At 51.8% G+C, this 25,061-nt stretch overlaps 8 protein-coding genes across 8 annotated transcripts; 5 read left to right on the top strand and 3 right to left on the bottom strand.

The window, feature by feature from the left end:
* Positions 1-712: 712 nt before the first annotated feature.
* PtrM4_064690 (ArgE, Acetylornithine deacetylase-Succinyl-diaminopimelate desuccinylase and related deacylase) lies at positions 713-1,924 on the top strand (the record flags this gene model as incomplete). Its single annotated transcript, XM_001933176.2, has 1 exon — positions 713-1,924. One exon carries the CDS (start codon positions 713-715, stop codon positions 1,922-1,924), a length of 1,212 nt encoding a protein of 403 aa, XP_001933211.1.
* Positions 1,925-2,515: 591 nt separating this feature from the next.
* On the bottom strand, positions 2,516-5,702 carry PtrM4_064680 (mitochondrial presequence protease; the record flags this gene model as incomplete). The annotated part of the gene is made up of 2 exons (XM_001933175.2): positions 2,516-5,309; positions 5,356-5,702. The coding sequence occupies 2 exons, from the start codon at positions 5,700-5,702 to the stop codon at positions 2,516-2,518; spliced, it is 3,141 nt and encodes a 1,046-aa protein (XP_001933210.1).
* Positions 5,703-6,484: 782 nt separating this feature from the next.
* PtrM4_064670 (archaeal coiled-coil protein) lies at positions 6,485-7,988 on the top strand (the record flags this gene model as incomplete). Its single annotated transcript, XM_066105670.1, has 5 exons — positions 6,485-6,647; positions 6,784-7,210; positions 7,259-7,502; positions 7,567-7,780; positions 7,984-7,988. The coding sequence occupies 5 exons, from the start codon at positions 6,485-6,487 to the stop codon at positions 7,986-7,988; spliced, it is 1,053 nt and encodes a 350-aa protein (XP_065964297.1).
* Positions 7,989-8,870: 882 nt separating this feature from the next.
* On the top strand, positions 8,871-9,920 carry PtrM4_064660 (Dioxygenase related to 2-nitropropane dioxygenase; the record flags this gene model as incomplete). The annotated part of the gene is made up of 1 exon (XM_001933173.1): positions 8,871-9,920. One exon carries the CDS (start codon positions 8,871-8,873, stop codon positions 9,918-9,920), a length of 1,050 nt encoding a protein of 349 aa, XP_001933208.1.
* An 819-nt stretch (positions 9,921-10,739) lies between these two features.
* On the top strand, positions 10,740-15,528 carry PtrM4_064650 (SPS1, Serine-threonine protein kinase; the record flags this gene model as incomplete). The annotated part of the gene is made up of 7 exons (XM_066105669.1): positions 10,740-10,790; positions 10,896-10,927; positions 11,011-11,128; positions 11,183-12,021; positions 12,124-12,233; positions 12,285-13,211; positions 15,524-15,528. The coding sequence occupies 7 exons, from the start codon at positions 10,740-10,742 to the stop codon at positions 15,526-15,528; spliced, it is 2,082 nt and encodes a 693-aa protein (XP_065964296.1).
* A 1,444-nt stretch (positions 15,529-16,972) lies between these two features.
* PtrM4_064640 (LysP, Amino acid transporter) lies at positions 16,973-18,808 on the top strand (the record flags this gene model as incomplete). The annotated part of the gene is made up of 2 exons (XM_001933171.1): positions 16,973-17,264; positions 17,319-18,808. The coding sequence occupies 2 exons, from the start codon at positions 16,973-16,975 to the stop codon at positions 18,806-18,808; spliced, it is 1,782 nt and encodes a 593-aa protein (XP_001933206.1).
* A 1,275-nt stretch (positions 18,809-20,083) lies between these two features.
* On the bottom strand, positions 20,084-21,019 carry PtrM4_064630 (ARA1, Aldo-keto reductase, related to diketogulonate reductase; the record flags this gene model as incomplete). The annotated part of the gene is made up of 2 exons (XM_001933170.2): positions 20,084-20,419; positions 20,474-21,019. The coding sequence occupies 2 exons, from the start codon at positions 21,017-21,019 to the stop codon at positions 20,084-20,086; spliced, it is 882 nt and encodes a 293-aa protein (XP_001933205.1).
* A 2,029-nt stretch (positions 21,020-23,048) lies between these two features.
* On the bottom strand, positions 23,049-25,037 carry PtrM4_064620 (ArgS, Arginyl-tRNA synthetase; the record flags this gene model as incomplete). The annotated part of the gene is made up of 2 exons (XM_066105668.1): positions 23,049-24,707; positions 24,768-25,037. 2 exons carry the CDS (start codon positions 25,035-25,037, stop codon positions 23,049-23,051), a joined length of 1,929 nt encoding a protein of 642 aa, XP_065964295.1.
* Positions 25,038-25,061: the final 24 nt, after the last annotated feature.

Here is a 25,061-nt window from a genome sequence, read left to right as displayed (position 1 = left end):
CGCATTCCTATTCACTACATAGATTTTATGCGTTAGTGACCTTACGTAGCTTAGCACGCTACCGTGTAACATACACAAAAGAGGACAAGAATGCATATAGTGGAGGTCTTAAGATGAATCCGTGTTTGCCCCTTCCGTTCCTTCCAAATCCGTCACTAGTGCTCAACTTCCCTGGCTATTCTATCTAGCAAACGAATAATCAATTGAACAGTTGCAGGCTATCAATAAGACCAGTCCTTTTTCTGCTAACGTAACGGATGTTCTAAAGTCATACTTAGGAACCGGGGCTTCACTATCCTCCCTGGTACAATAGCCCGCTTACAGGAATTTGTTGAAGTTAACCAGTCCATCGTTCACTATTTCAAACTGTAGAACCGACTTCGGCGATATTGCTCTGTCAGAAGTAAAATATACTCGCGCAAGACAGCGAGGTACAAACTCAAGGTGGGGGGCTCATCGCTGCAGCGAAATGTTTGTTCTTAAAAACCAATTGGAAGTGAGGGATGAAAAAGTATGGAACCTGTTAATTAACCACTCGAATGGGATTCGTGCGTATGAGGTAACATGCATGTGCAAAGAGAGCGGACACTAAGGCTCATAATCGTCATCGGCTGCAGCTAAGTTAACTAACGAAGCTCTGTTGCGCCGAGCTATCGTCTCTCATTCCTAAGCTCCAACCAACCTCCAATCGCAACAGCGAACCACCCACACCATGGTTCTCAAAGCGCTCTCTCTCGTTCCTCTGGCTCTCAGCACCCTTGCTTCCATCACGCCAGCCCAATCATCTCTCGAACCCACCGTTCTCGACCCATCCACCTCCAAGAACCTCCTCGAGCTCCACCGCAATCTCGTAGAGATCGAATCGATAACCGAAAACGAAGGCAAAGTAGGAGCTTGGCTTACAAGATACTTGCGCGCGCATAATTGGACTGTAGAGAAGCAAGAGGTGTCAAAGGACAGGTACAACCTTCTCGCATACGGCAGCACGCGCGAGACTACGATTCTGTTATCTTCACACATCGATGTAGTACCACCGTATTGGCCATACTACTACAATGAGACTACGGATATGATTGGAGGCCGGGGGAGTGTGGATGCAAAAGGCAGCGTGGCACCCATGATAATCGCTGCAGAAGCCATCAGGGAGCATATGCAGGACGACATATCGCTCTTGTTTGTGGTGGGCGAAGAAACGGGCGGCGACGGCATGCGCGCATTCAGCGACTGGTCTGATCGCCCTTCCTCGCATGAGATTATTATATTCGGCGAGCCTACAGAGAGGAAGTTGGTCTGCGGACACAAGGGCATGCTGGGCTTCTCGCTCCAGGCGACGGGCAAGGCGGCGCATTCGGGATACCCATGGCTGGGCGTGAGCGCGAATGATATCATGGTCTCGGCGCTGGGCGAGCTGCTCAAGCTAAGGGAGCACCTGCCCTGGAGCACAAAGTACGGCAACACCACGATGAACTTTGGACGCGTCCAAGGCGGTGTCGCGGCCAACGTCGTTGCTGAGACTGCGACTGCGAATATCGCTACGCGCCTCGCAGCCGGCACACCCGACCTTGTACGCGGACAAATCATCAATGCGCTCCAGGAAGTCAAGGCATTTGCACAAAAGGAAGGTGGTGATCTAAACGTAGAGTGGTCGAGCGAGGGCTATGGCGTTGTAGACATTGACTGCGACATCGAAGGCTTCGAGACTATGACCGTCAACTACGGAACCGACGTGCCCAACCTGTCCGGCGACCACAAGCGCTACCTCTACGGCCCCGGCTCCATCTTCGTCGCGCATTCCGACCACGAAGCGCTCAAGCGCAAGGAGCTCGAACAAGCCGTGCTCGACTACCGCCGTCTCATCCTCAAAGCCACCGAAGTACGCCAAAAGGAGCGACAAGGCAAAGCCAAAGAACAGCTTGAACTGTAAATAAAGATAGCTAGATATATAATACCCAATTACCAAATCTCACAGTAATCACGTGTTACAAAAAGTGTACCCCTACATTTAGTCTGCCAGGAGAAGAATCTCGCTCAATAAATCAGGCAGTTCTGAAGCAAGTGCTCGGTGTGCGCCTCCACCCAAGTCTCGCGACTGGGTAGATGACCACGGTGATTGTTCTCGCGCGTTTGACCCTTCGAATAAATCAAAGGGGTACAGAGCCGACCAGCAATAGGGAAAATGCATAGGCCGTCTGTAGGATCTGTTCGATGCGCTGTTGGTAATGTGTGGAGAAAGGGAAAGGGTAAGGGATGAGGGAAGCTCTTATGTTTGCGCAAGCACGGAGCGGAGAAAGGTCCGACCGGAGCGACGATTAGGTAGACGTGAGCGAGCGGTTGGCTTGGAGGAAGATGAGATGTTACCGTAAGGTCATGGGAGGAAAGAACGGCCCTCATCGCACGCATATGTATGCATTCACTTACCCAGTGTAGATGCAATCCACCTGCAACGCCCACAATGCTAGTCTCTCTTATCATACACATATACTGTACATTTCCATAACGCCACAATGCGAACTTCTTAGCTCGCGATAGCTGGCACACCATCCTCCTTTTGCGCAATACCTTCCGCCTCTTCTGCTGCCTTGGCCGCCTCCGTCATGCCCAAGTCCCTGAACTGCCATCCATCACTCTCCTTGACCCAGTCTTTCCTCTCTCCTAGAATAGCCATACTGCTCTCCTGTGCACGCTTGACAAGAAACTGGTCGGCTACTGCTTGCACCTGCTCTGCAGTAACATCGAGCAGACGCTCACGACGTGTTTGCAGCATGTCGTCGGTCACACCAGAGAGAAACTGTCTCATACCCTCGCGGCTGACACTCTGCGGTGCATCATAGCCTTGGAACGCGCTGAGCTTGGCTTCCTCAAGGTCTTGAGCAGTCCATGCACGGTCGCGCGCCCATAGTCCTGCTTCAGCCATGATCTTCATGCTGTTCTGTGGGTTGGGGTCTCTATACGAGTACATGCCAAAGACGCCACCGAGACCACGGGCATATGCGCCGCCGCCATATGCCCCACCTTTCTCGCGGATCTCGGGGTGCAGTTGCTTGAATGTCAGCATTTTGGCGAGAATCTCGAGAGGCGCACTGGCAGCATCGGTATAGGATACTGTTGGAACAGCGCGGGCGGAGTAATAGACTTGGTAAGGGAGGGGAAAGAATGACTTTACGTTGCGGGGGTATTGCTTCTGCTGTGATGTTGTCGGTACAGAAACGTTCTTTGGCAGCGTGTTCAAAAAGCGATGAAGTGCTTCTTGGTTCGATGTCGAGCTCTCACTACCGCAGTTGAGGGCCACGCGAAGCTGGTTGCTGTTTGCGATGGTGAATGACTGTATAGCTTTGAGCTTCTCAATAACATCGTTGAGTGATTCTTGCGACGCCAGGGTCGTCATAAGCTTGACCTGAGTGATACCTCCTGTCTCTTCTGCTAGCCGACCGACAGGGCTTGTACCAGCCTCAGCAAACCGCATTGCATAGGAGTGACCGGACTCGGCAATGGAGTTGATTGCGCCACTTGCCGCGCTTTGTAGTAGTTCTCGAATCTTCTTTCCTGCTTCTGGACTATCGAAGTCGGTCTCTTGTATGATGGTCCGGATAAGCTCGTACATGTCTGGGATGTTGCGATCAAATGCATAACCAGAGAAAGCCATACCCTCTTCGTAAACATCGAGCGATAAGGGTGACTGTGATGAGTGGTATCCCACAGAGATACCTCCAGTTTTCAGCTTGATCTGTTCCTCGAGCTGTTCCATTGTCTTGTCCTTGGTGCCAAGGCGCATAATGGCGCTTGTAAATAGAGGAATCATCTCCCGTAACTCGTCTGGAAGGTCCTGCAACTTATGTACAGCGCGGAAGTATGTCAGACCATTTGTAGGTGCCTCGCGCCATTGAACCTTGACGCCATCCAAGTCTGTATGTCGAAGTGGCTTCCTCTCTTTCTCTCGTGGAATATCCTTAACGTGGACGGTGGGCAAGCAGCTCAGATCTTCGTTCCTCGCCTGCTCTTGTACTTCCAGTAGCTGAAGCTCTCGCTCTTCCAAGTACTTTCGTGCCTCTTGTTCGCTTGGGAATTGTTTAGTAGTCTCTGAGATTTTTGCTGCCAACCGTTGACTTTCCTCCTCTACCAGTTCCTGGCTGAAGGTCTCTGACGGCTTCATAGTGAAGGTTAAGGTATTGTCATTGAGGAGGTACTTCTCGATCAGGCTTTCCAAGTAGTCTCCTTCAACGTACTTCTTCTGAAAAGCATCTACGGTTTCCTGCCATGCGAGAGCCTCCATTGGGTCGATGCCGTTGAACCAGCCCGGCTTAAGTCTTTGGAGGATGCCCATACCAAAGTTTGCTGTCTTGTGCTTGAGGGAAAGTTCCAGCTGGTGTAATATGCCATCCACCTTGATCTTGTCGAAGCCGTTTTTCCGTACCTCAAGCAGAGTCTCGGCGATAGCTTCGCGAACCTTTGGTACGTCGTCTGCCTTGACCGCATCTAGCCCCACGGAGAAGACGCCTCGCCTTCCGGCGCTGTCATAGCCAGTGTTTGCACTGAAGTCGGCTCCAAGACCAGATTCAACAAGGTTGCGGTACAGGGGAGATCCATATCCACTCATAAGCAGGCTGCTCAGCACACCAAGGGCAAAATTTTCCACGGAATCAGCGGTGTCGCCCATCATCCAGGTGACGGACGTCTTGTACTGTCTATCCTGAGGTACTAGGGGGTCTAGGGGTCCGTCAACTGTAACATGCTTGGGGGCTTCCAGAGCTATCGGCGCCTTGACTTCCTGGTCGACAGCTATCTTGTTGAAGCTGCTCAAGCGGCTATCCACCTCTTTCAGATGTTCGACCAGTGGCATATCTCCATAAGTGAGAATCTTGGCGTTGCTAGGGTGGTAGTGGTCCGCATGAAACTTGCGTAGCTGTTCCCAGGTAAGATCAGTAATCTTCTGGGGATCGCCGCCAGAGTTGTTGATGGCCGGATAGAGGTGGTCCTGGAACTTTGTGTAGAACAAATAGCTTGCATCTGACATCTGGCCCTTCATCTCATTGTAAACAACGCCCTTGAACACTATGCGCTTTGCATTCGGATCTTCCGACTCTTTCGCCAACGGGTTCTCAGGACCCAGTCGCCACCCCTCCTGCGTGAAGTCGTTTTCCTTTAAGAGCGGGTGGAGGGTCGCATCAAGATACACGGACATGAGGTTCTTGAAGTCTTGGGCATTCGTCGTGGCGAACGGGTAGCCAGTGTGGTCGGCGAATGTCCAGGCGTTCATGAAGTTGGACAGGGAACGGGGGAGCATCTTGAAGAAGGGGTCACGAATAGGGTACCTAAGCTGTTAATAGGAGGTCCTAGGTTCTGGTCAACGTGACATACCTTTCGCTTCCACATAATGTGGTATGCTCCAGGATGTGTGGCACTCCGGTGGCATCTGGCGGGTTGGTCTTGAAGCCAATGGAGAAGACATTGTTCGCATCCTCGCGGGCAATGTGCAGGTACTCGGCGCCCGTTTTGTCGTGCTGCAGGTGCAGTGCAGTTAGTTCAAGCTCCGGCACTTGCTTGACGCGCTTAAGGGTGAAGCCATGCAGCTGCTCGCCAACACTCGGGAAGTTGGAGACATCGGTGATTGCGGCATATCCACGTCGAGCGAAGGTTGACAGGCGGTGCGGGGCTATGGCAGCATTTCGACGGCTTTGACACTGTCGACCAACAGAGCGCAGCATGATCGGAATTGCGGGTGGGTGGCTGACAGGCGTAATGCTTCAACTTCAATCGCTTTCACAGGCGGGACCAGAAATGTCAGAGGCCAGGCCATCGATGACGCCTGTCCCGCCGATTGGCCGAGGGTCCTATGTCCCCAAAGTAGATTAGGCGGCAAAATTACTAAGACGCACTCGTGTGCCTGTATGGGCGTGGTGATGGATTATGGCATGTTTGACAAAGTCACATTGGCCAAGCAAGTGTATCCTTGCATCTGTTGCGGTTTGATAGTGAAGCTTGTGGGCGTGGTGGAGACTCTTGGACGCTGTCTTGTGCCTCTGCGCCATTGAAACCACCAACCTCTGCTCCCCTCCTTCCTCTTCGACACCCGCCACGAGACATTGTCCAACCTAACCTGGACGGCTACGTGACCTCGGCCCGTACATATTACTACAACACGTCGCTTGAAGCTCCCTCGACTGTCCCGTGTGTCTGTTTTGCACCCGAGCAGCTCTGAGACGTCAGCGGACGGCTTGTGCCCTCACCACGCGCATCGTAGACTGGCGGCGGCGGCAATACGGATGCGCACCCCGCCGGCACACAGGACTGTTTTGCGAATTTGTTAGATTGGGACCATAGGCGGAGGATTATCCGACTCAAAGCCGACGACGTCCCCCACAACCGGCCTGCTAGACGGAAGAGTCACGGCTTCATGGCAACCGTCGCCCAGCAGCGCCAGCCGACGTCTGCCCAGTCCCGTCCACACCACGAAGCAACCCGCAGCGCATCTGCCTCGCCCGCAAACATGGCACCCTCACAGCATCCCCCGGCGCCTGCGCCTGCGCCAGCCAAAAAGGGCAAAGGCAAGAAGGCGCCAGATCCATCAGAGCAGCAGAAGCAGATCCAGGCCAAGATTGCTCAGCTTGAGCTGGACCAGGCAGGAGACAAGGAGCAGGAACTTGAAATCGGTGCGTCTATCCATACGTGGCGACGGCGACGGCGATGCGGAGGCGGGCACACCCTGCGTGGCGCAGTCACTGGCTGCACGGCATGGCATTTGGGCTAAAATCATATGAATCGCTGGCTGACGAATGGCATGGACAGAACGCGAAGTCAAGAAAGCAAATCGTGAACTTTCCTCGCTCCTCTCCAACATGGACGGTCCCTTGTCCCGCCTCGAAGTCGTGCAGAAGCGATATACCGAACTCTTATCCGACATGAAGCGCACCGAACGCGAGCATCAAAAGGCGAAGAAGCGTGGAGACCAGTTGCAGAAAGAGAAAGATGCGCAAAGGTCCGAGTTGAACAAGGTTACCACGATGAAGGACAAGTTGGACAAGTTGTCGCGTGACTTTGCAAAGGAGAACAAGAAGCTCAAGGACGAACTACACAAACTCGAGACCAGCGAATCGACTGCCCGACAAGAACTACACGACCGTCTGGAACATCTTGTAAATGACGTAGACGACTGTATCGCTGCTGCAAACGGGCCAGAACCTCCGAACCAAGCTGAACAGGAACTGGATGAGCTGTAAGTTTGATAGTCTCAGATCATGTCTCCTCAGACTAAAACAACTAGATTCCGCCAAAAGTTCAAATCTTTCATTGACCAGTACGAACTGCGCGAGCTGCAGTACCACTCGATGCTTCGACTCAAGGAACTTGAAATACAATATCACTCCGCCCGACTAGAACAGCAGCGCAAACAACAGGAAGCCGAATCGTCAAAGTCACATCAATTGACCCGCCAGGTGTCGACCTTCTCGCAGACAGAGACCGAACTCCGCACGCAGCTCAACATATATGTCGAGAAGTTCAAACAGGTACGTCAAGTCCTTTAACCCCCAGTTGATCAGTATCATCATGGTTAATACTGACCAGATGCAGGTCGAGGAAACTCTCAACAACTCCAACGATCTCTTCCTCACGTTCCGCAAAGAGATGGAAGAAATGTCCAAGAAGACCAAGCGCCTCGAGAAGGAAAACCAAAATCTACAACGCCATAAAGACATCACGAATCGAAACATTGGTGAGATGGTAGAAGAGCGCCAGAAAATGCAAGAGGAGCTCGCCAAGAGAACGAGAGAGACGGAAGAACAACGTAAGAAGATTGCTCGGCTGGAAACGTTGTGTCGCGGGATGCAAGCACAGGGAAGAGGGCAGGTTCCGATGCACGAGTTGGAACACGAGGGACACGATGAGGAGGACGAAGAAGTCACGGAGAGCGAATATGAATACGAAGACGAAGATAGTGCAGAGTACGATGACGATACGGAGGAAGACGGCGTCGAGCCCGCACCTGAGCGTAGGCCGTTTGGGCCTGTGCCACCACCTCCGCCTCAACCACAGCCAGTGTCACAGGGGAAGCTTAACGGACACAAACAGGCCAACGGGCAAATGAATGGAGTCAAGCGCTAATAGCAATATCAGCCACTGATGTTCCGGATTTGCCGCATTGTACAACTATCGCTTTTACACCCATTATTCAGCTAGAGCTGCCAGTGTCCCTCGGAAGAAGCCATGGCGCGTTTGCGTCTAGGTGGCGAGTATGTGAAACTGCAGAGTGAACTCTCTGAGAAGGTTGGTGAAGATGTCTCGACGTGACATTGGATGTTGAGATCAATTCAAGTGCCGTGCATCCTTTCTTGAACATGCATAACCCTGATGATTACACCCAGACTTGAAACTGTGACAAGGTTATCATCTCAACAATCATGTCCGACTTGGATACATTTCGTATAGTTACATTGTTCGTGTTTTGAGAATCTTAAAATGTTGGGCAATATCTTCAGAAGAATGCTGATCAATTGCCAGGTATCAAGAGAATTAAGACTGGTATCAAGACAACCAAGACAATCAAGACTTGTATCAAGAAAACCCAGACGCAACGAGCCTTGATCTTAGTACTTGGCTAGGTAAACGGTATGGGAAAGGGGACGAATCGGCCGGTGGAGATACAGATGCCTCGGCACGATTTCCCCGCAAGACCCTTGTCATCCAGGACACCTCCTGCTGCAGGCGCTGCCGTAGCCGGTATTTAGCATCAACATGCCCACTATAATCGCCATGCCGTCACGTATAGCTCCAGAGTCTCTGGCGTGCTGTTCATACTCGCCATTAGTCTACCCAACTTGATATTCGATTGCTTCTACTCCCTTTCCACACAAAAAGCTTCTACCACCTGCGCCAACATGTCACCTCCGTCATTGCAAACGCCGCTCTCGAAGCTGCTGGGCATCCAGTACCCAATTATTCTCGCCGGAATGGCGCGCACATCCGGCGGGCCGCTTGCAGCAGCACTATCGAATGCCGGCGGCCTCGGTGTCATTGGCGGTCTGGGCTACACTCCCGAACAGCTCCAATCCATCATTGACGACCTCAAATCCAACCTTCGCGACAAGAACCTCCCTTTTGGTGTTGACCTGGCTCTCCCACAGGTCGGTGGTAGCGCACGCAAGACGAACCATGACTATACACACGGCCATCTTGACGAACTCATCGAAGTCACAATCAAGAATGGCGCAAAGCTGTTTGTCAGCGCCGTGGGAGTGCCGCCAGCGAGGACTATCAAGAGGCTTCACGAGGCCGGCATCTTGATCATGAACATGGTAGGACACCCCAAGCATGCGAAGAAGGCGCTGGACGCGGGTGTGGATATCGTATGCGCACAGGGCGGAGAGGGCGGTGGACACACGGGCGACATCGCAAACAGCATCCTCATACCGGCCGTCGTCGACGTGGCGCGCAAATACAAGAGTCCTCTGACGGGCGAGCCAGCTATGGTAGTGGCAGCAGGAGGCATCTACAATGGTCGCAGTCTAGCGAGCAGCTTGATGCAAGGCGCACAGGGTGTATGGGTGGGCACACGCTTCGTAGCCTCGACCGAAGCTGGTTGTTCACAGATGCACAAGGAGAACGTTGTCACGGCCGACTTCACAGACACAGGGCGTACTTTGGTCATCAGTGGTCGTCCTTTACGCGTTCGATACAACGACTATATCAAGGACTGGCACGAGAGGGAGGATGAAATCAAGAAGTTGACCGACGCGGGCATCGTGCCGCTGGCAAAGGACATGGACGATGGCAAGGACGTGGACATACCGTTCCTGATGGGCCAGGTTGCGGGCGTGATAGGGGACATTAAGCCCGCAAAGGAGATTGTAGACGACATGGTGCAGGAGGCGGTTGAGATGCTGAGGCTGGGCCAGACGTTCATCGCGGGTCCCAGTAGCAAGCTGTAAATACATGTCGAGTATCCATGTTTGGTCTGTATTAGTGATAGTGTTGGAAGGCCTTGTACGATCGTACGGTGAATAACAGTAGCTAAGGTAATCTTGTGTATTGGTATTCTGGTGTATGATGATTCTACGAATGTGGGGGCTACGAAGGTATACATAGCGTTGGGTCCGAGTTGGGCCGAAGTAGGATCGAGGCGGTACATTGGGCCTTATTAGGCGACACACCGTGTGTATGCCGACAGATAGACTGGGCCGTGCAGTGCCTCAATACTGCTTCATCGTATCTCGGACCCTGCATCTTCGGGCTGCGTTCTGGTGTAACGTGGTTTCAGAAGCGAACGACAGCCTGTCGGCGTGCATGTTTGCTTCGAGGCTAGTGATTTGTTGTACAATATGTATTGATATTGTTGATATTGACAGCCTGTACACTACCAGACACAGGCGATGTGGACCATGGGGTGTGGAGGAGAGTAGGGACCTTCCCGAGTGAGCGGCATGTGAATGATCTGCAGCTAGGATAGCGCTCCGCAAAGCCAGGGCAGCACAAGCTCAGGAGAGATGCGATGGAACACGCGGTGCCTCCGCAATATTCACAATTAATACCCTTCTGCAGTTCCGGTCGGCCAAACTTAGTATTCTTATCCTCGTACATCTCGAACGCCCTAGACCCCCTGGCGTTTGCGGTCATCTCCACTCTCACTGCCATTAGGCGTCGATTGGCCTCTCTCACTCCCACGGCGCTCGCTCGCCAGTCAGTACTCTCCTGTTCATAGATGACGCTGGTTGCGCAGTCGACACCACGGAGCAGCGGCGCATCATTCCATGCAGTCAAATCTCAGAGCCCAGGCTGAGATTCAGGCCCAGAGGAAGAAGGTACCTATGCACCCTCCTTCCCGTTTACCGTACACGCTCGTGCGCCGCACTGAGGAGCCCCCGGATCCATGTTTCGTGTACACATTGCTGATGCTGGAATTATAGCAGCTTGCGAATTCTTATAAACAGTTGCTTGAGTGAGTCGCCCACGAGATAATTGCTTTTGCGCGCCTGCCGTCTACGCGTTTCACATGCACTGCTCTTGCTGACATGGACACAGTGAATTCGCCGCGACTGATCTGAAGACCGTCGGAAACTACACTCTTGGGAGGCTCATCGGCAAAGGCAGTTTCGGCAAGGTCTACTTGGCGTCGCATAAACTCAGCAATGGCTCCAGGGTGCGATGACGGAATTGACAACAAGCCAGGGTCGGTCATGCTGACCGCAGACAGGTCGTGCTCAAGAGCGCAAAGAAAGACGACTCCAACCTCGCGCGCGAGATCCACCACCATCGACAGTTTATACATCCGCATATCGCCCGCCTGTACGAGGTCATAGTCACCGAGGAGTTGGTCTGGCTGGTACTCGAGTACTGTCCAGGCGATGAACTATACAACTACCTCCTAGCTAAGGGCGCCCTCGAGCCCGCCAAAGTCCAGCGCATCTTCACCCAGCTCGTCGGCGCTGTCACGTACGTCCACAACAAGTCATGCGTTCACCGCGACCTCAAGCTCGAGAACATATTGCTGGACAAGCACGAGAATGTCAAGTTGGTCGACTTTGGTTTCACGCGTGAATATGAGGGCAAGTCAAACTACCTGCAGACATGGTGCGGTACCATTTGCTACAGCGCTCCGGAGATGCTCAAGGGCGAGAAGTATGCGGGAGAAAAGGTGGACGTCTGGAGTCTGGGCATCATTCTCTACGCGCTTCTGGTCGGCGAGCTCCCCTTTGACGACGACGACGAAATAGTCACCAAGACGAGGATACTGAAAGAGGAGCCCAAATACCCAGAGAACTTCCCGCAGCAGGCTAGAGAGTTGTGCCAATTGCTGCTATCGAAGCGGCCCATCCTGCGACCGACGCTGGCAGATATATTGCAGAATCCATGGCTGTCCGAGCATGCGCCACGTCAACAAGAAATCCTGAAGCTTCAGCAGCCGGCACCTTTCTCTACCGAGTTGGAAAAGGAGGTTCTGCACCGGATGCGCGCGGCTGGCGTGGATATTGACATGGTAATCGAAAATGTGCTTGCCCAACGATGCGATTCTTTGGCTGGTTGGTGGGCCCTGTTACTTGAGAAGGAGGAGCGGAAAGCGAAGAGAAGAGAGCGCAAGCGTAAAGAAAAGGAAGCTGAGGCAAAGAGTCTGAGACGGCTGAGCGCTGCGAGTAGTCGTCTAGACAAGCTCGCGCCCACTATAAGAGAAATGGATGAGGAGGGCCTACATTCGCCGTCCACGCCCAAGAGTCGCGGAAGGACTATGAATCGTAGCAGCTTACATGGTAAGTTCGGCGTTACATTCAAATCGATAGCATTGTGCTCACTTGAACCAGGTGCTCCCGAGCTACCGCGCCTGCCAGAAATTGGCACCTCTCCCACTCTGACCATCGACGACAAGCCCCTCCCTCCAATCGATACCCACCGCGGTCGCAAATCGCATTCAACTTCGCGGCCGCCGGTACCAGGAAAAGATATAGATAGGCGAAGGTCACGCAGTAGCATGCTTCAAGTCGTTTCCAGCAACCCCGACCTCCTTTCCCCGAACGGCTTCGTGCCAAAGCGGCGACGGAAGCAACCGTTTATCAACCATCTTCTGTCACTTAGAAATTGGATAAAAGAGACATCGAAGCGGGCACGATCACCCGGCTCAAAAGCTAGTGGCGGCCATTCACCAAAGTTCACCGAGAGTAGGTCTCCAGATTCGAAAAGGAGGCAAAACACGACGAACCGATCATCTATAGCGACAACGCCCAGGACGCCGCAGACACATATGGCACCACGTCCACGAGGCTCAACCCACGGTTCGGGCTCCATGAGACGGCTTTCAGCGTCTCCTGCACCACTCACACCGCGCTCCTCCTACCGCCGTTCTTCTGGTGGTCTCCGGGGTCGAAAGTCGACATCCTCATCTGTATCCTCCATCCGCTCTATGCCACACCACCACCATACCCACAGCAAAGCCTCGTCCATCTCCTCAGCCTCACTCGCCTCTCCCGCCGGCTCCGTCAGCGGTTCCCACAAGCCCTCAAAGTCGCCACACAACAGCATTAAAGTCCTACCTGCTACGCCAACATCCTCATCCTTCCCTTCCAACATTCGCCTTGTACGCTCCGGCTTCCCACCCGGCCTCAACGAGTCCAGCGCCGCGTTTGGAAACGGGAATTCGATTCCTCCGCAATCTCCAGGTCTGGTGTTTGCAAAGAGGAAGAGGACGCCGTTCAAAGGGCCTATGATCAACACTAGTGGCAATCCCCCGGGCAGTGGGTGGAGGAGCAGGAACGGAGAGGGGGGTACGGGGAGTAGAGGAACAAGTGTGCAAGGGAGAAGGAGCGGAGAGATTCTGGGCATCACCGAAGAAGACGAGGAGGAAGAAGAAGTTGAAGAGGTGGAGACATTTGGCGGAAAATTGGCAGAGGGTGAGTTTATAGAAGAAGAGACTGTTGCGCCGCCTATGACACCCCCCAAAGACAAGGGCGTGGCTTTATAGGCTTGATGGTTCTTCTCACTAAAAGGGGATTTATTGGTTTGTTTGATATCGGGAGAAGTGCGTTGTTGGATTGGTGTGAATATTTCGGCCATTTTCGTTGCGGCTTTCTTTCTTATTGGTGCCTTTTCTTTTGCAGTGGATAAAGCGTGTTGATTCCATCTTCTGTTTGTTCATTTCCTCCATCCACGACATAGACTTGTAGCCACCGTTTGGTCATTTGGATGCCTACCTGCAGTCTACATATCGTTCTCTTCTGTCCATTCTAATTCATACATGCATCGGCCAATATTCTTATCGTCGGCGCCATTGCCATGACCGCATATGTATGTGTACATGGCGGAGCTAAAGTCACGGGTCATGTGTATCAGAGAGTCGCCGTTCAAAGGAGATCTTCACCATCCGTGTCGGTCCGCCCGTGTTAGCCCGAATCCTTTGCATCATTCACGGAGAGCTCCAAGGTTTTCGCGTAAGCGGCATGACCTGTTCATACGACATGTGTACTGTACTGTACTCTGAAAATCGATAAATCGATGATGCTGGGTAACCTCGCACACTGACACGTGTATGCATACATGGATGCAGGTACGGCAACTCCGCGTCGATACGATTCCGAGATGGAGTTTGTGCATTCAGCTAAGTTGGCTACTACGCCCAAAGCAAGCCTGTTGTTGCACATCGAATTCGAGGAGGCGGTGTGGTGTACATCGGATTTTGATATCAAGGTTGGATTGGGAAAAGTGGTGTGACCACGTACGACCTGTGCTCACGAAAAGCTTCGCAGGACAATTGTCAGTGCTGCAAAAGTGCCGATGCTCGCTGACTGGATATGCAATTACCGACATGAAGCGTCGGAGATTTTGAAGCGGTCAGTCTGTCAGCATGCGGCAGTGACATTCTCATCGTTTAGAAAACCGACGATTCGAGTCATGATCGCCCATGAAACATTGCCCATCAGGCATCTCGATGCGCAGTGACATTGCGCCCTGTGCGAGACTATTGCATGGAACCGCACGAGGCCAGGAGCCCGAGAGCCGAGATGTGGGAGGCGGCATGCATATTGCCAACGTTGTGCGACACAGAGCGCCGCAAGGACCACGGTGGTAGTCAAGTTGGAGGCTGGGCGTTGTCGCTGTACTGTACATGTCTTCAAATGAAGGGTAGTGAGACCCAAAAGTCGGGACAGGGCCAATGGCGAAACCTCCCATGCTCTTACCAAAGGGTAATATGTTTCGGCTTATAGTTGATAACAATGGCGTGCAGCGTGGGGTTTTGGGCGCACGGGCGCCACACTCGACGAACTGCTGCTTGAGAAGATGCAAGCTGCAAGGTAAGTCGGAAAGATCGACATCTGCACAAGCCTCATAAGTGCCATTGCTACACGGTAGAAGTCAAGTAGAAGAAAGACGGAAGCAGATCGTTACTCGGCACTCGCCTTAGCAACATGGCAGCGCATGCTGGTGACAGTGACCACGCAGCAGGTCTTGGGCTCCAACATGTGAATACGGATGGCAAGTCAAGAAGCGTTGTGGTGGTTTGCTCGGTCCTTTAAGGCGTTTTTGACTTGGCCAGTCACGGAAGACAGCCACAACAACCGCATCTCGCTTGCGATTGCGTGCGCGTTGGGTCATACGAAGCTTCGTACGAGGTTGCAATATATTTGACTTTGTTGATAACAAGCAGTGGCAAGCATGAAAAGACGGTGACATGTTCATAACATGCGGATTAACGTGCTGGTGACTAGTTAGTACGCAGGTATTGAATGGATAAGCAAAGGTATGCCGCCAATAAATGACATGGCACAAAGGTTGAGGGAGGTACAAATGCCTCCTAAACCGTAAACGGGTGGTTTGTGTTGCTCTAGTACGAGAAGATTGGGGGGCGGGGCTGGCTGTGCCTGTTGTCCAAGCCTGGCCTGTCGACAGACGCATTGGAGACAAGCCAAGGTCAAGGTTAGTTGTCGCGTGATGAGCATTGGGCAGATCTACATCTTGATCAATGCGGACTCTGGGGACGACGACAGTCTAAGAAGGCGCATATGTAGGCAGGTATAAGTCGGCGTCTGTACCTGCATGGGCTGAAAGCGAGGTTAGATTGAGAGATACGAGGGGACCTAGGAGGCCCCTGCATATGGCAAGTTGAGACGGGAGTTGATATCGAACGACAGTCGCTGACGCAGATTCAGTAAAGACGTAATGGAATTTAGCCGCTCCAGTGGCATGACGCGTTCATCCACGGTTGCACGTACTCGGGGCCACAACAAAGTACACATGCAAATTAATACACGTGATGCTGAGCGGCGAGTTTGCGATAACTCTATTTGCTGGAAGCCGGGCAGCCGTTTTTATCGAACCAGTGTGTCGAGCGTGAGACGACAGCCAGGCCCTGGCCAGGATTGTAGAGGTTCCAGGCCATGGACGGGCTGACATTGGAGCATGGAGGGGCAGTGCTAAAGCAGCGCCAGTGCGGCGGCTGCGGGACGGGTCAACGGGTGACTGACTGTAAGATGTGACGTCCGAGGTCACGACCAGTCGAAACAACAGGGCCTACGAGCAAAGCCCGAAAAGCTAGGCAAGCCAGGAAGCTGAGCAGTCTGTGCCTGTCGGGTTAGAGGACGTGTATGAGATGTTGTTGGTGCCAGACGTGGGGTCAGTAGGCGGGTGGCCTTTGTTGCGAGCACATGCCGCAAGAGTGCTAGTGGCGTCGCGATAAGGAAGTCGCACGCACCGTGTTCTTCGAGAAGACCAGCGGGCGCCACCAAGCCGAGGACTCGACACTGAGTTCGCCGCGATAGCGCCGGCAGCCAGCACCGAAACACGTTACTGGTTCCGACACGCGGGACGTAAATCTGGAGAAGATAATGAAATGAGTTAAGCGACCGAAAGTAACAGTTTAGCCTCTTATGGAGCCTCGTTGGATTGTTGGACGCGGCCGCGCCACGGATTCGGGTAGTCAAGAGGCGACGGGCGATGGACGGAGCGAAGGAGCGAAGGAGCGAAGGAGTCGAGTTGCAAGATCGAGCTATCTACCTACGCCAGTTTTGTCGGTGGATAAAGACTGTCAACCGCCTCCCCACGCTCTTCACAAAGGGCAAACGCCACCAGATTATCCAGGTCTAGGGACGGGTCACATCACCCTGCACGACACTGCCTCCAAGGCATTGAGAGTGGAAGAAGATAGGCAGCTGGTCACTCCGTTGCGCCCGATAGAGACGCTCCCACACTTGAGCCAAAAACAGTTGCACCCCCCGGCCGCTACAGATCCTAGTCCTTTCCTTACTGTACCCGCCGTTCTGGGCCTGATCCTTGACGCCTCTGCTTTCCGAGTGCGAGCTCGCACGCTCAAGAATAGGTCCAAGCCCAACCACCCTAGACCTCAGTACTGTAGTCATATCCCGCTCCTGCGCCCATCGCACAGAGAAAAAGAATTTGGTCTCCGACGGCTGCACCGCAGCCACATCCACCGCCGTGCAGCATCACTGCAACTACTCTCATTATTCCTGTGCTTGTCCCTGTCGCACCCTTGCGTCTATCCAACATGACCCCCGAAGACGAAATGTACGGGACGGAGAAGAGCTTTGGGAGAGCATCGCAAGGGTCCGACTACTTTGGCGAGTCCTCGCGGTACCAAGACGGCCTTGGGCGGAGGGTGATTGAGAGTTTTAAGAGAGATCCGAACTTCGCCATGACCATGGCTCCCAAGGGAACGACGGCAGCAGAAGGCAACATTTTCGATCCAGAAGCAGCAGCAGCGAATACGGCAAACTCGCCACTCGCGCGAAGGCTGAAGGGCCGACATTTACAGATGATAGCAATCGGAGGTTCCATAGGTACGGTAACTGCCATGTGTTAACCAAGTACATGTTCCGGCCTAACTTGTCTAGGTACCGGTCTCTTTGTCGGCTCGGGACAAGCGCTAGCAAATGGTGGCCCAGCGTCGCTCGTCATATGTTATTGCCTCGTCGGTATAATGTTGTACACCACTGTCCACGCGCTGGGCGAGATGGCAGTTCTGTTCCCGGTCGCTGGTTCCTTCTCTGCATACTCTACCCGCTTTCTGGATCCGGCATGGGGTTTCGCCATGGGTTGGAACTATGCTCTGCAATGGCTTGTCGTCCTTCCACTCGAAATCGTCGCCGCTACCTTCACCATTGAATACTGGAGTGGTGGGTCCATTGACAACAATGCATGGGTAGCAGTCTTTTTGTTCCTGGTCGTTGTCATCAACTTGTTCGGTATCAAGGGATATGGAGAGGCAGAGTTCATCTTCGCCATCATCAAAATTACGGCAGTCATTGGCTTCATCATTCTGGGTATAATCATCAACATTGGCGGTGGTCCGGACGGCGGCTACATCGGTGCAAGATACTGGCGCGACCCAGGGCCCTTCAACAACGGCTTCAAGGGCGTCTGCAGCGTCTTCGTCAACGCCGCCTTCGCCTTTTCTGGAACTGAACTCGTGGGTCTGGCCGCTGCAGAAACTGCTAATCCGCGCAAATCCCTCCCTACTGCCGTAAAACAAGTCTTCTGGCGCATCTCCCTGTTTTACATTGTCTCTCTCACTATTGTCGGGCTGTTAGTTCCTTACAACGACAGGCGTCTCCTACAGGACAAGAACAACGCCGATGTCGTTGCTTCGCCTTTTGTAATCGCCATCCAAAATGCTGGTATCCAAGGCCTACCCTCGGTCTTCAACGCCGTCATCATGATTGCTGTACTCTCTGTCGGAAACTCGTCCATCTACGGTTCATCACGTACTCTTGCTGCACTGGCAGAGCAACATCAAGCCCCCAAGATCTTTGCCTACATTGACCGTCAGGGCCGCCCTCTAGTTTCGATTGCGTTCGCTTCTTCCCTCGGTCTTCTTGCTTTTCTTGCTGGCGCAGATCGCAAACTGCAAGACGCGGCATTCAATTGGCTACTCGCCCTCTCCGCCCTCTCTGCAGTTTTCACATGGTTGTCCATTTGCTTGGCTCATATCCGCTTCCGCCAGGGCTGGAAAGTTCAAGGACACAGCCTGGACGAGCTTGCTTTCCGCTCACAGCCTGGCATCATCGGTTCTTATATTGGACTGTGTTTGAACATTCTCGTCCTCGTGGCACAGTTTTACGTGTCCGTTGCGCCCATCGACATGAACGTACTGTCAACCTCACAGCGCCTACAGCGCTTCTTCAGTGTTTATCTCGCCCTTCCAGTCACCCTGGCATTTTATTTTCCCTATAAGCTGTGGTTCCGTACCTCATTTGTACGATCCCACAATATGGATCTCGTTACCGGAATCCGGGAGCTGAACTTGCAAGTACTGATTGAAGAGGAGCGCGAAGAGAAGCGGAGATGGCCCAAGTGGAAGAAGGTGTACAAGTTTTTTTGTTGATTGATAGATACCCTGTGGTGGCGTTTTCCTCACTCTCACATTTCATTTTAGCGATGGCGCTGTTTTGTTTGCGCATTTTCAGGTGTCCCGTTACGATACCAGGCGGCATGCTGAGAAGCATCGCGCAGCCTTGCTGCAAGTTATCTTTTCGTTTGTCTACGGTTAGTTATGTCTTACAGATGAATATTAATAATCATAGATGCGGTGCATCGAGTTGTATTTGCATGGTGATTGTACATAGCTCCAGGAGGGGAAGGAACGAATCAATGCAAAACACTACTAACGATTCTAGTTATTCTTTGTCTCACCATGGTCGCTGCAAACAAGGTGAACTGTGGCAAACAAATAGGCGATCAGAACATTCAGTCATCTGAAGATCAACAGCGTTCCAGGCATCCAAAAACTCAATGCAACCAGCTGCCTTCCCTACCTACCATTAGCAAAAAATTAACTTTTAACCCATATGAGGGAAGAAAGGGCAAAAAAAGAATCAGATAGAAGAGGTCTTGCCCGGAATCGAACCGGGGTTGCCGGAAAGCTACTGACATGCTATCAGAATCCGGAGTGATAACCGCTACACTACAAAACCGATAACAAAATCCGGCTTACAAAAATTATATACACCGTTTTTAAACATGAAAGAGACTGATGACCAGCAAAATACAGTGCCCAAATCGACATGTGCCATGAGACCACTGTTTAGGGGAAAGAATTTGCAAAATTTCTGTTCGCATGAGGTGGGGTCGGCGGGGTCTAGTAAAACTCTGGCTGGTGGGGCAGGAAGCTACAAAACCATATTGACTTTGCGCAGACTCTTATTAGTGTACTCGTAACCTCTGTTAATCGTTTTAGGATTGGATATTAGGCTTTGACTTGCTCAGCATCACATCATCGTTTGTAGGTTAGCTACGCAACACCTAGACTAATAGCACAAGGGCGCAAGGCGGCTACATATCGAACAACAGGCTCAGCACGAGGATAGCGAGAATATAATCACGAAAAAACTAGAATATTCTCATCTTACGCATTCCTGTTTCATTGGTTTCCGGGTTTGTCAATGCGTACATGGCATATGCGACATCTGAAATTATGAGCGTGAATTTGCTACCCGCTGAGCTATAAACGTAGTATGCAAGTTGGAAAACCATGCAAGATATTATCCTTTTTTATTTGGAAATTCCAGGGACATAGGCATGCCTCAAAATTTGTACTAGGGTGTGAATTCATCCTTCACTTACGCCTCTGCCAATAGGGTAGGTTACAAGAAATCATGTCCTAAGCATTGCTAACGGCTTGCACAATGGCTCCCTTCACTCCCTGATCCAGACCATCTAGCTTATCCATGTCATCCTTGTCGAGCTCAAAGCTGTATACATCGGCATTGGTGACAATTCGAGATGGCGTGTCGCTCTTGGGAAGAGGTACAAATCCCTTCTGCAGGCTCCATCGGATTAGAATTTGGTTCGGCTCCTTATTATGCTTCTTGGCGATGCTGACGAGTGTCTCGTCGTTTGCCTTTTCATTGCGCACGAGAGGGCAATAGGCTTCGACTACTATCTTATGGTCTTTGCAGTAGTCGACAATCTCGCGTTGTTGGCACCAAGGGTGGAGCTACTATCTCATTAGTTCATGGCGTTGTAAGCAAGGAGACGAAATGTCACGAACCTCGATTTGATTGACGACAGGTAGAACAGCACCTTTGCGGGCCGTAGAAACCTCCTCGACGTGGATCGTGGATATTTCCTCAATGTGTTGAATGCCGTAGTTGCTGACGCCAATGTCTCGCACCTTGCCCCGGTCCTGTGCGAGCACCAACGCGAGCCACATTGTCTTCCTGGCCTCTTTTCCTGCATTCGGACTGTGAACGAGGAACAGGTCCGCATAACCGTCTTTCCCAGCCAGCTTCTCAACGCTCTCGGCGACTTTCTTGTATGTTGATTCAACATCCTCTGCAGGGCTCAAAACCTTGGAGGTGATATAGACATCCTTCCTTGGAAGCCCGCTTTCAGCCAATGCCTGGCCAACTTGCTCTTCGTTTGCGTAGTACTGGGCTGTGTCGATATGGCGATAGCCTGCATCAAACGCCTTCTTGCAAGATTTGACGCATACGTCCTTAGGTGACAAGTATACACCAAAGCCGATTTGTGGGATTTGGTGTTGCGAGCCCGTCAAGGGGAACGTCGCATCTATGCTGAGGGGTTTCGCCGACATCTTGGATAGCGGGGTAGTGGTAGAGGAATGCTTAGACGATGCTTTGAGCAATACACTACAGAGGTAGATGGAAGGAGCAATGCGTGAAGAAAGGAAGTTTACGGGTAAAAAGAGCATTAGAATGTGTGGGCAAACAAGTCAGCTATCATTCTTTCCTAGGTAGCTCTATGCCGCATATCGCAGTTGCCATGCAGTCGTGATGTCACTGCGGGGTCTGAAGAGGATGCATGGAGCAGACCATCCCAAGGCCAGCTATTGATGACATGTGAGGGCATTTGTTTGCTTCGTGCTGCTCAACAAGAGTTAATTTGAAGTGGAGAGAATTAGCCCTCGAGCGCATTGGAGCTTGACTGCGCCACGCTAAAATCTACTATCCCTGCCACATGTCAGGGCTCCCCAACAATCCTGCCACAAATGCGTGCATACCTGGTGTCGTTGTCCAAACCCAATGAGGGCAATTTATGTGTTAATATACTTCGTTCGTATATCATGTTGAATCCTAGAAGTGCATACTCCACTGCCAGCTTCCATACGTATACATACCACGTCGAGACTTGGTAACAATGTCATGCAGACCCCATTGTTCGTTGTTATCTCTCGCCTAGACCTGACTAGTGACATTGTTTCTACTAAAGATGATGGGATGTACGAAGATCCCACTGTGAACCGCGTGGGGGGAGAGGACACTCAGAGCTGACCTTACCCATCTTGACACTTGAGGACGGCCAAGAAGTTTTATTTGATTCGGTAGCTTTGTATCAGGCCGGATTACTTACAAAAGAACGGTTACATCTTGCGGATTGGCAGACAACATCTCACTTGTGTCGTCTCTCGAGCTTTTTCTGAGGAGAATCATTCTTTTTAAGCTTTGTTTGGAAGGTATTCCATAAGACTTAGCAGCACATGGCAGACCACCGACTCTAAGAACGCTGTCCAGGAGTTTGGCTTGATTTATCAGTCCCCAGCCCATAGATTTTTATATCACGGAATAGCGCCCCATCCGCAGTCGTCGAAACTAGAGGAGTGGGTGCTGTAGCCGACTTACCCAGTTTTGGCTTCCGCCTTGGGCATGGGACTAATTGAAGTTTCGGAGTCGGTATGGAGCAGATGAAGCGTCTTGCTCAATTGAACGTATGAGCCAGACAGTGAGCCCGCGACAGCCTTACTCTGCTCTACCATGCGTGATACAGGGGGTTCATTGTTGTTGGCGCCGCCCGATCCGTCTTTGCGAATTCGTACCCGAGATCGGGAAAGACATCATGAATGTAGAAGAAAAAAGACAGTAGCTTTGTACTGTGGTAAGGCACGCTGTTATCGAAAAAGGGGTGTCATATAAAAGCTGAACTTTGAGTAGAGTGAGGGAAACAGGTGGTGAGCGCATCGATTAGGGTGCAAGGACCCCAATCCTGGGCTGCGGGGCTTGTGCTTGCTAGCGCGAAGCGCGTCACCCCACCGTGCAGGAGCAAAAACACAGTTCTAAATTCCACTATATGCTGGATAGAGGTAGTCTTATGGGTTAGACTAAAAGGTCGCTGCAAGAGCAAAAAAAGAATGGTTGTTTCCGACACCGGGAATCTATTGAATGTTAGAGGTGTGAATCGAAGACAGGCTCGATGTGAAGCTTACCGAACCCGGGCCTTGCCGGCACTGAACAGTGAACTAACTCTGCGATGAGAGCGGCAAATCCTAGCCACTAGACCCTTGAAGCTTGTTAGCAAGAGGCTGATGAGAGGATTTAAGGCAGACTAACATATCGGATGTGATTTGATAGAGAAATTTTGAATTAATGTAAATATTACTGTGCACATAAATGCAGCAGGAACGTGAGTGGGGAAGGAAGGGTTTGCACACCCTGGAACCGGAATACACCCGATAGACGGTACGCACTAAAACGTAATTTCACAGCATGTGGTGGAGCACTCGCTTCGGGACTTACTATTAAGAACATGCTACACTCAATCTATTGCATCATTACAAGTAGCGCTGAAAGTCTGTTTTATGTTGAGATCAAGAGTAACTCCACGTTCATTCAATCCATCACTGGTGTATCAGCTCTCTCCGGTGTTGAGCACGACAGCGGAACCATTCCGAGCAGCTTCATGCCATTCTCAAGCACAATTGCAGCTGCTCCATATAGCGCAGCAACTCCCGGAGTTACAATTACACTCTTTCCATCTTCACCTTCACCCACGTCGTCCTCTTCCAAGCACTCAGCAAGTTGCTCCGTCACGATAGCAAGGTAAGCGACTATGCTGGACGGCTCGAGCGAGTGGAAAGTGGTATCCATCACCTCTGGGTACTGCATCAGGATGCGCAGGAGATTATGCTGCTCCTCCTCCACCAACTGTTCGTAGTCTTCGTTCGAAAGCTGTGCTGCAGTATCAGCACCCTTTAGAAGGAGGCGAAGTCTGGTCAGCCAGTACTGCAGATCTGGGCCTGAACCGAGTTTGAAAGTTGTCATCGCGTTGGTATCGAACGCATGAGCGGTAGCGAAACGGGTGGAGAGCTCTTGAATGAGCAGCGAGGAGATCGCTAGACCTTCTCTCGTAAGTACCAAATCACCCATCGACGCGAGCTTATCGTTATCGGCTTCTTGAAGACCTTCCATCGCCTCCTCACATTTGTCGAGTATGCCTTGTGGAGTATACCCTCTTCCCAGGGCTGTCACAATCTTAGACGCCTCATTGAACTTGACATGCTGTAGCCTATCCGCAAGATCCTTCATGTCCAAGGCCTCCAAAATCATGGTAAGCTGGGTGAAGTGTACGCTATTGTCACTAGCTACCACGTATATCATCTTGTCGAATGAGTACCTTCTCGAGCGCTCCAACGCTGCGGCAAGGTCTCGTAGCAGATACGTGCTACTTCCTGAGCGATCGCGAATAATAGCGGTCCCGGCTTTCGCACCAATGTTCTGCATGTGTACGATCCAGGCACCTCCACTCTCTTCAGATAAACTCTTATTTTTCAACATTTGCTCGACCTCAACCATGGTATCAGGACTAATTTGTGACTCGCCAGAGTATTCGTCGAAGCGGATGTCCAGTCGGTCGTAAAACTTTGCATAGTTTGCGATGTTAGTATCTCGTACACGCTTCCAAAACGCCACAAGTCCTTCGTCGCCTTCCTCGAGTTTCTTGAAGGCTTCGTTTCGCTCCGCGAAAATGCCCCTGCTTTCAATCTCAACCTGCGCCTCGCCTTTATCCCCCCCCTCTTTGGCCATTTCATCACGAGCTTGCTTGCTTGCAGCCTGTTCAGGCTTAAAGTCCTCTTCAATCTTGCGATAGACTTCCAGGAGATGTCCAATTGGGTCTGTATCATACGCCTCTTCTGAACCATACTTTGCCCATCCAACATACAGCAATGCGATCGGCTTTCCCCAGTCGCCGAGGTAGTTGACGCGAGCCACGTCCCATCCCATCGATGCGTATAGTCGGCCTATGAAGGCACCGATAACCGTACTTCGCAGGTGCTTCCCCTGGAACTCACTCGTTATATTAGGCGAAGAAAACTCGATGACAAGTTTTCGTTCATGTTTTACTTCTAACGAAGTGGTAGAGCCATAAGTAGTCCTGCGGCTCGTAATGTATGGTAGCAGAAGGCGCGCTAGTGGGATTGGCTTCGTGAAGACGCGGAGGTGTACGCCTTCCAGAAAAGGCAGGAGGAAGAGTGGGTGTTCCTTTGGAAACTAGGAAGGCTTAGCAATTGGATTGTCGCTGCGCGTCAATGAAGTTTGAATGGTATGCACCTTCTCCATGAGCTCAACAGCTACTGCATCTGCTTTAGTGCCAGGCCGAAGCTTTGGAAGTATGACAGCAAGATCTCCGTTGGAGATGTTGTTCGGCCATTGTATCGACTTGTAGGCAATGCTGATGTCACAATCGAGCGCTATTGCCAGTATTTGCCCAAAGTAGGTACGATAGATATCTAGCGGGTTGGCAAGCACCTCTGCTCCTTCCACTTGGGGGATGGGAACGCCGAGATCCAAGGACCCAAGGGACTGCTCGAGCGCATTCATCTCAATTCAATCGTTTTGTGATTT

Source organism: Pyrenophora tritici-repentis, chromosome 2 (assembly GCF_003171515.1).
Source record: "Pyrenophora tritici-repentis strain M4 chromosome 2, whole genome shotgun sequence".
In the NCBI taxonomy this organism is placed as follows: domain Eukaryota; kingdom Fungi; phylum Ascomycota; class Dothideomycetes; order Pleosporales; family Pleosporaceae; genus Pyrenophora; species Pyrenophora tritici-repentis.
The sequence above is the reverse complement of the archived record's forward strand: the minus strand, read 5'-3'. Positions and strand labels throughout refer to the sequence as shown.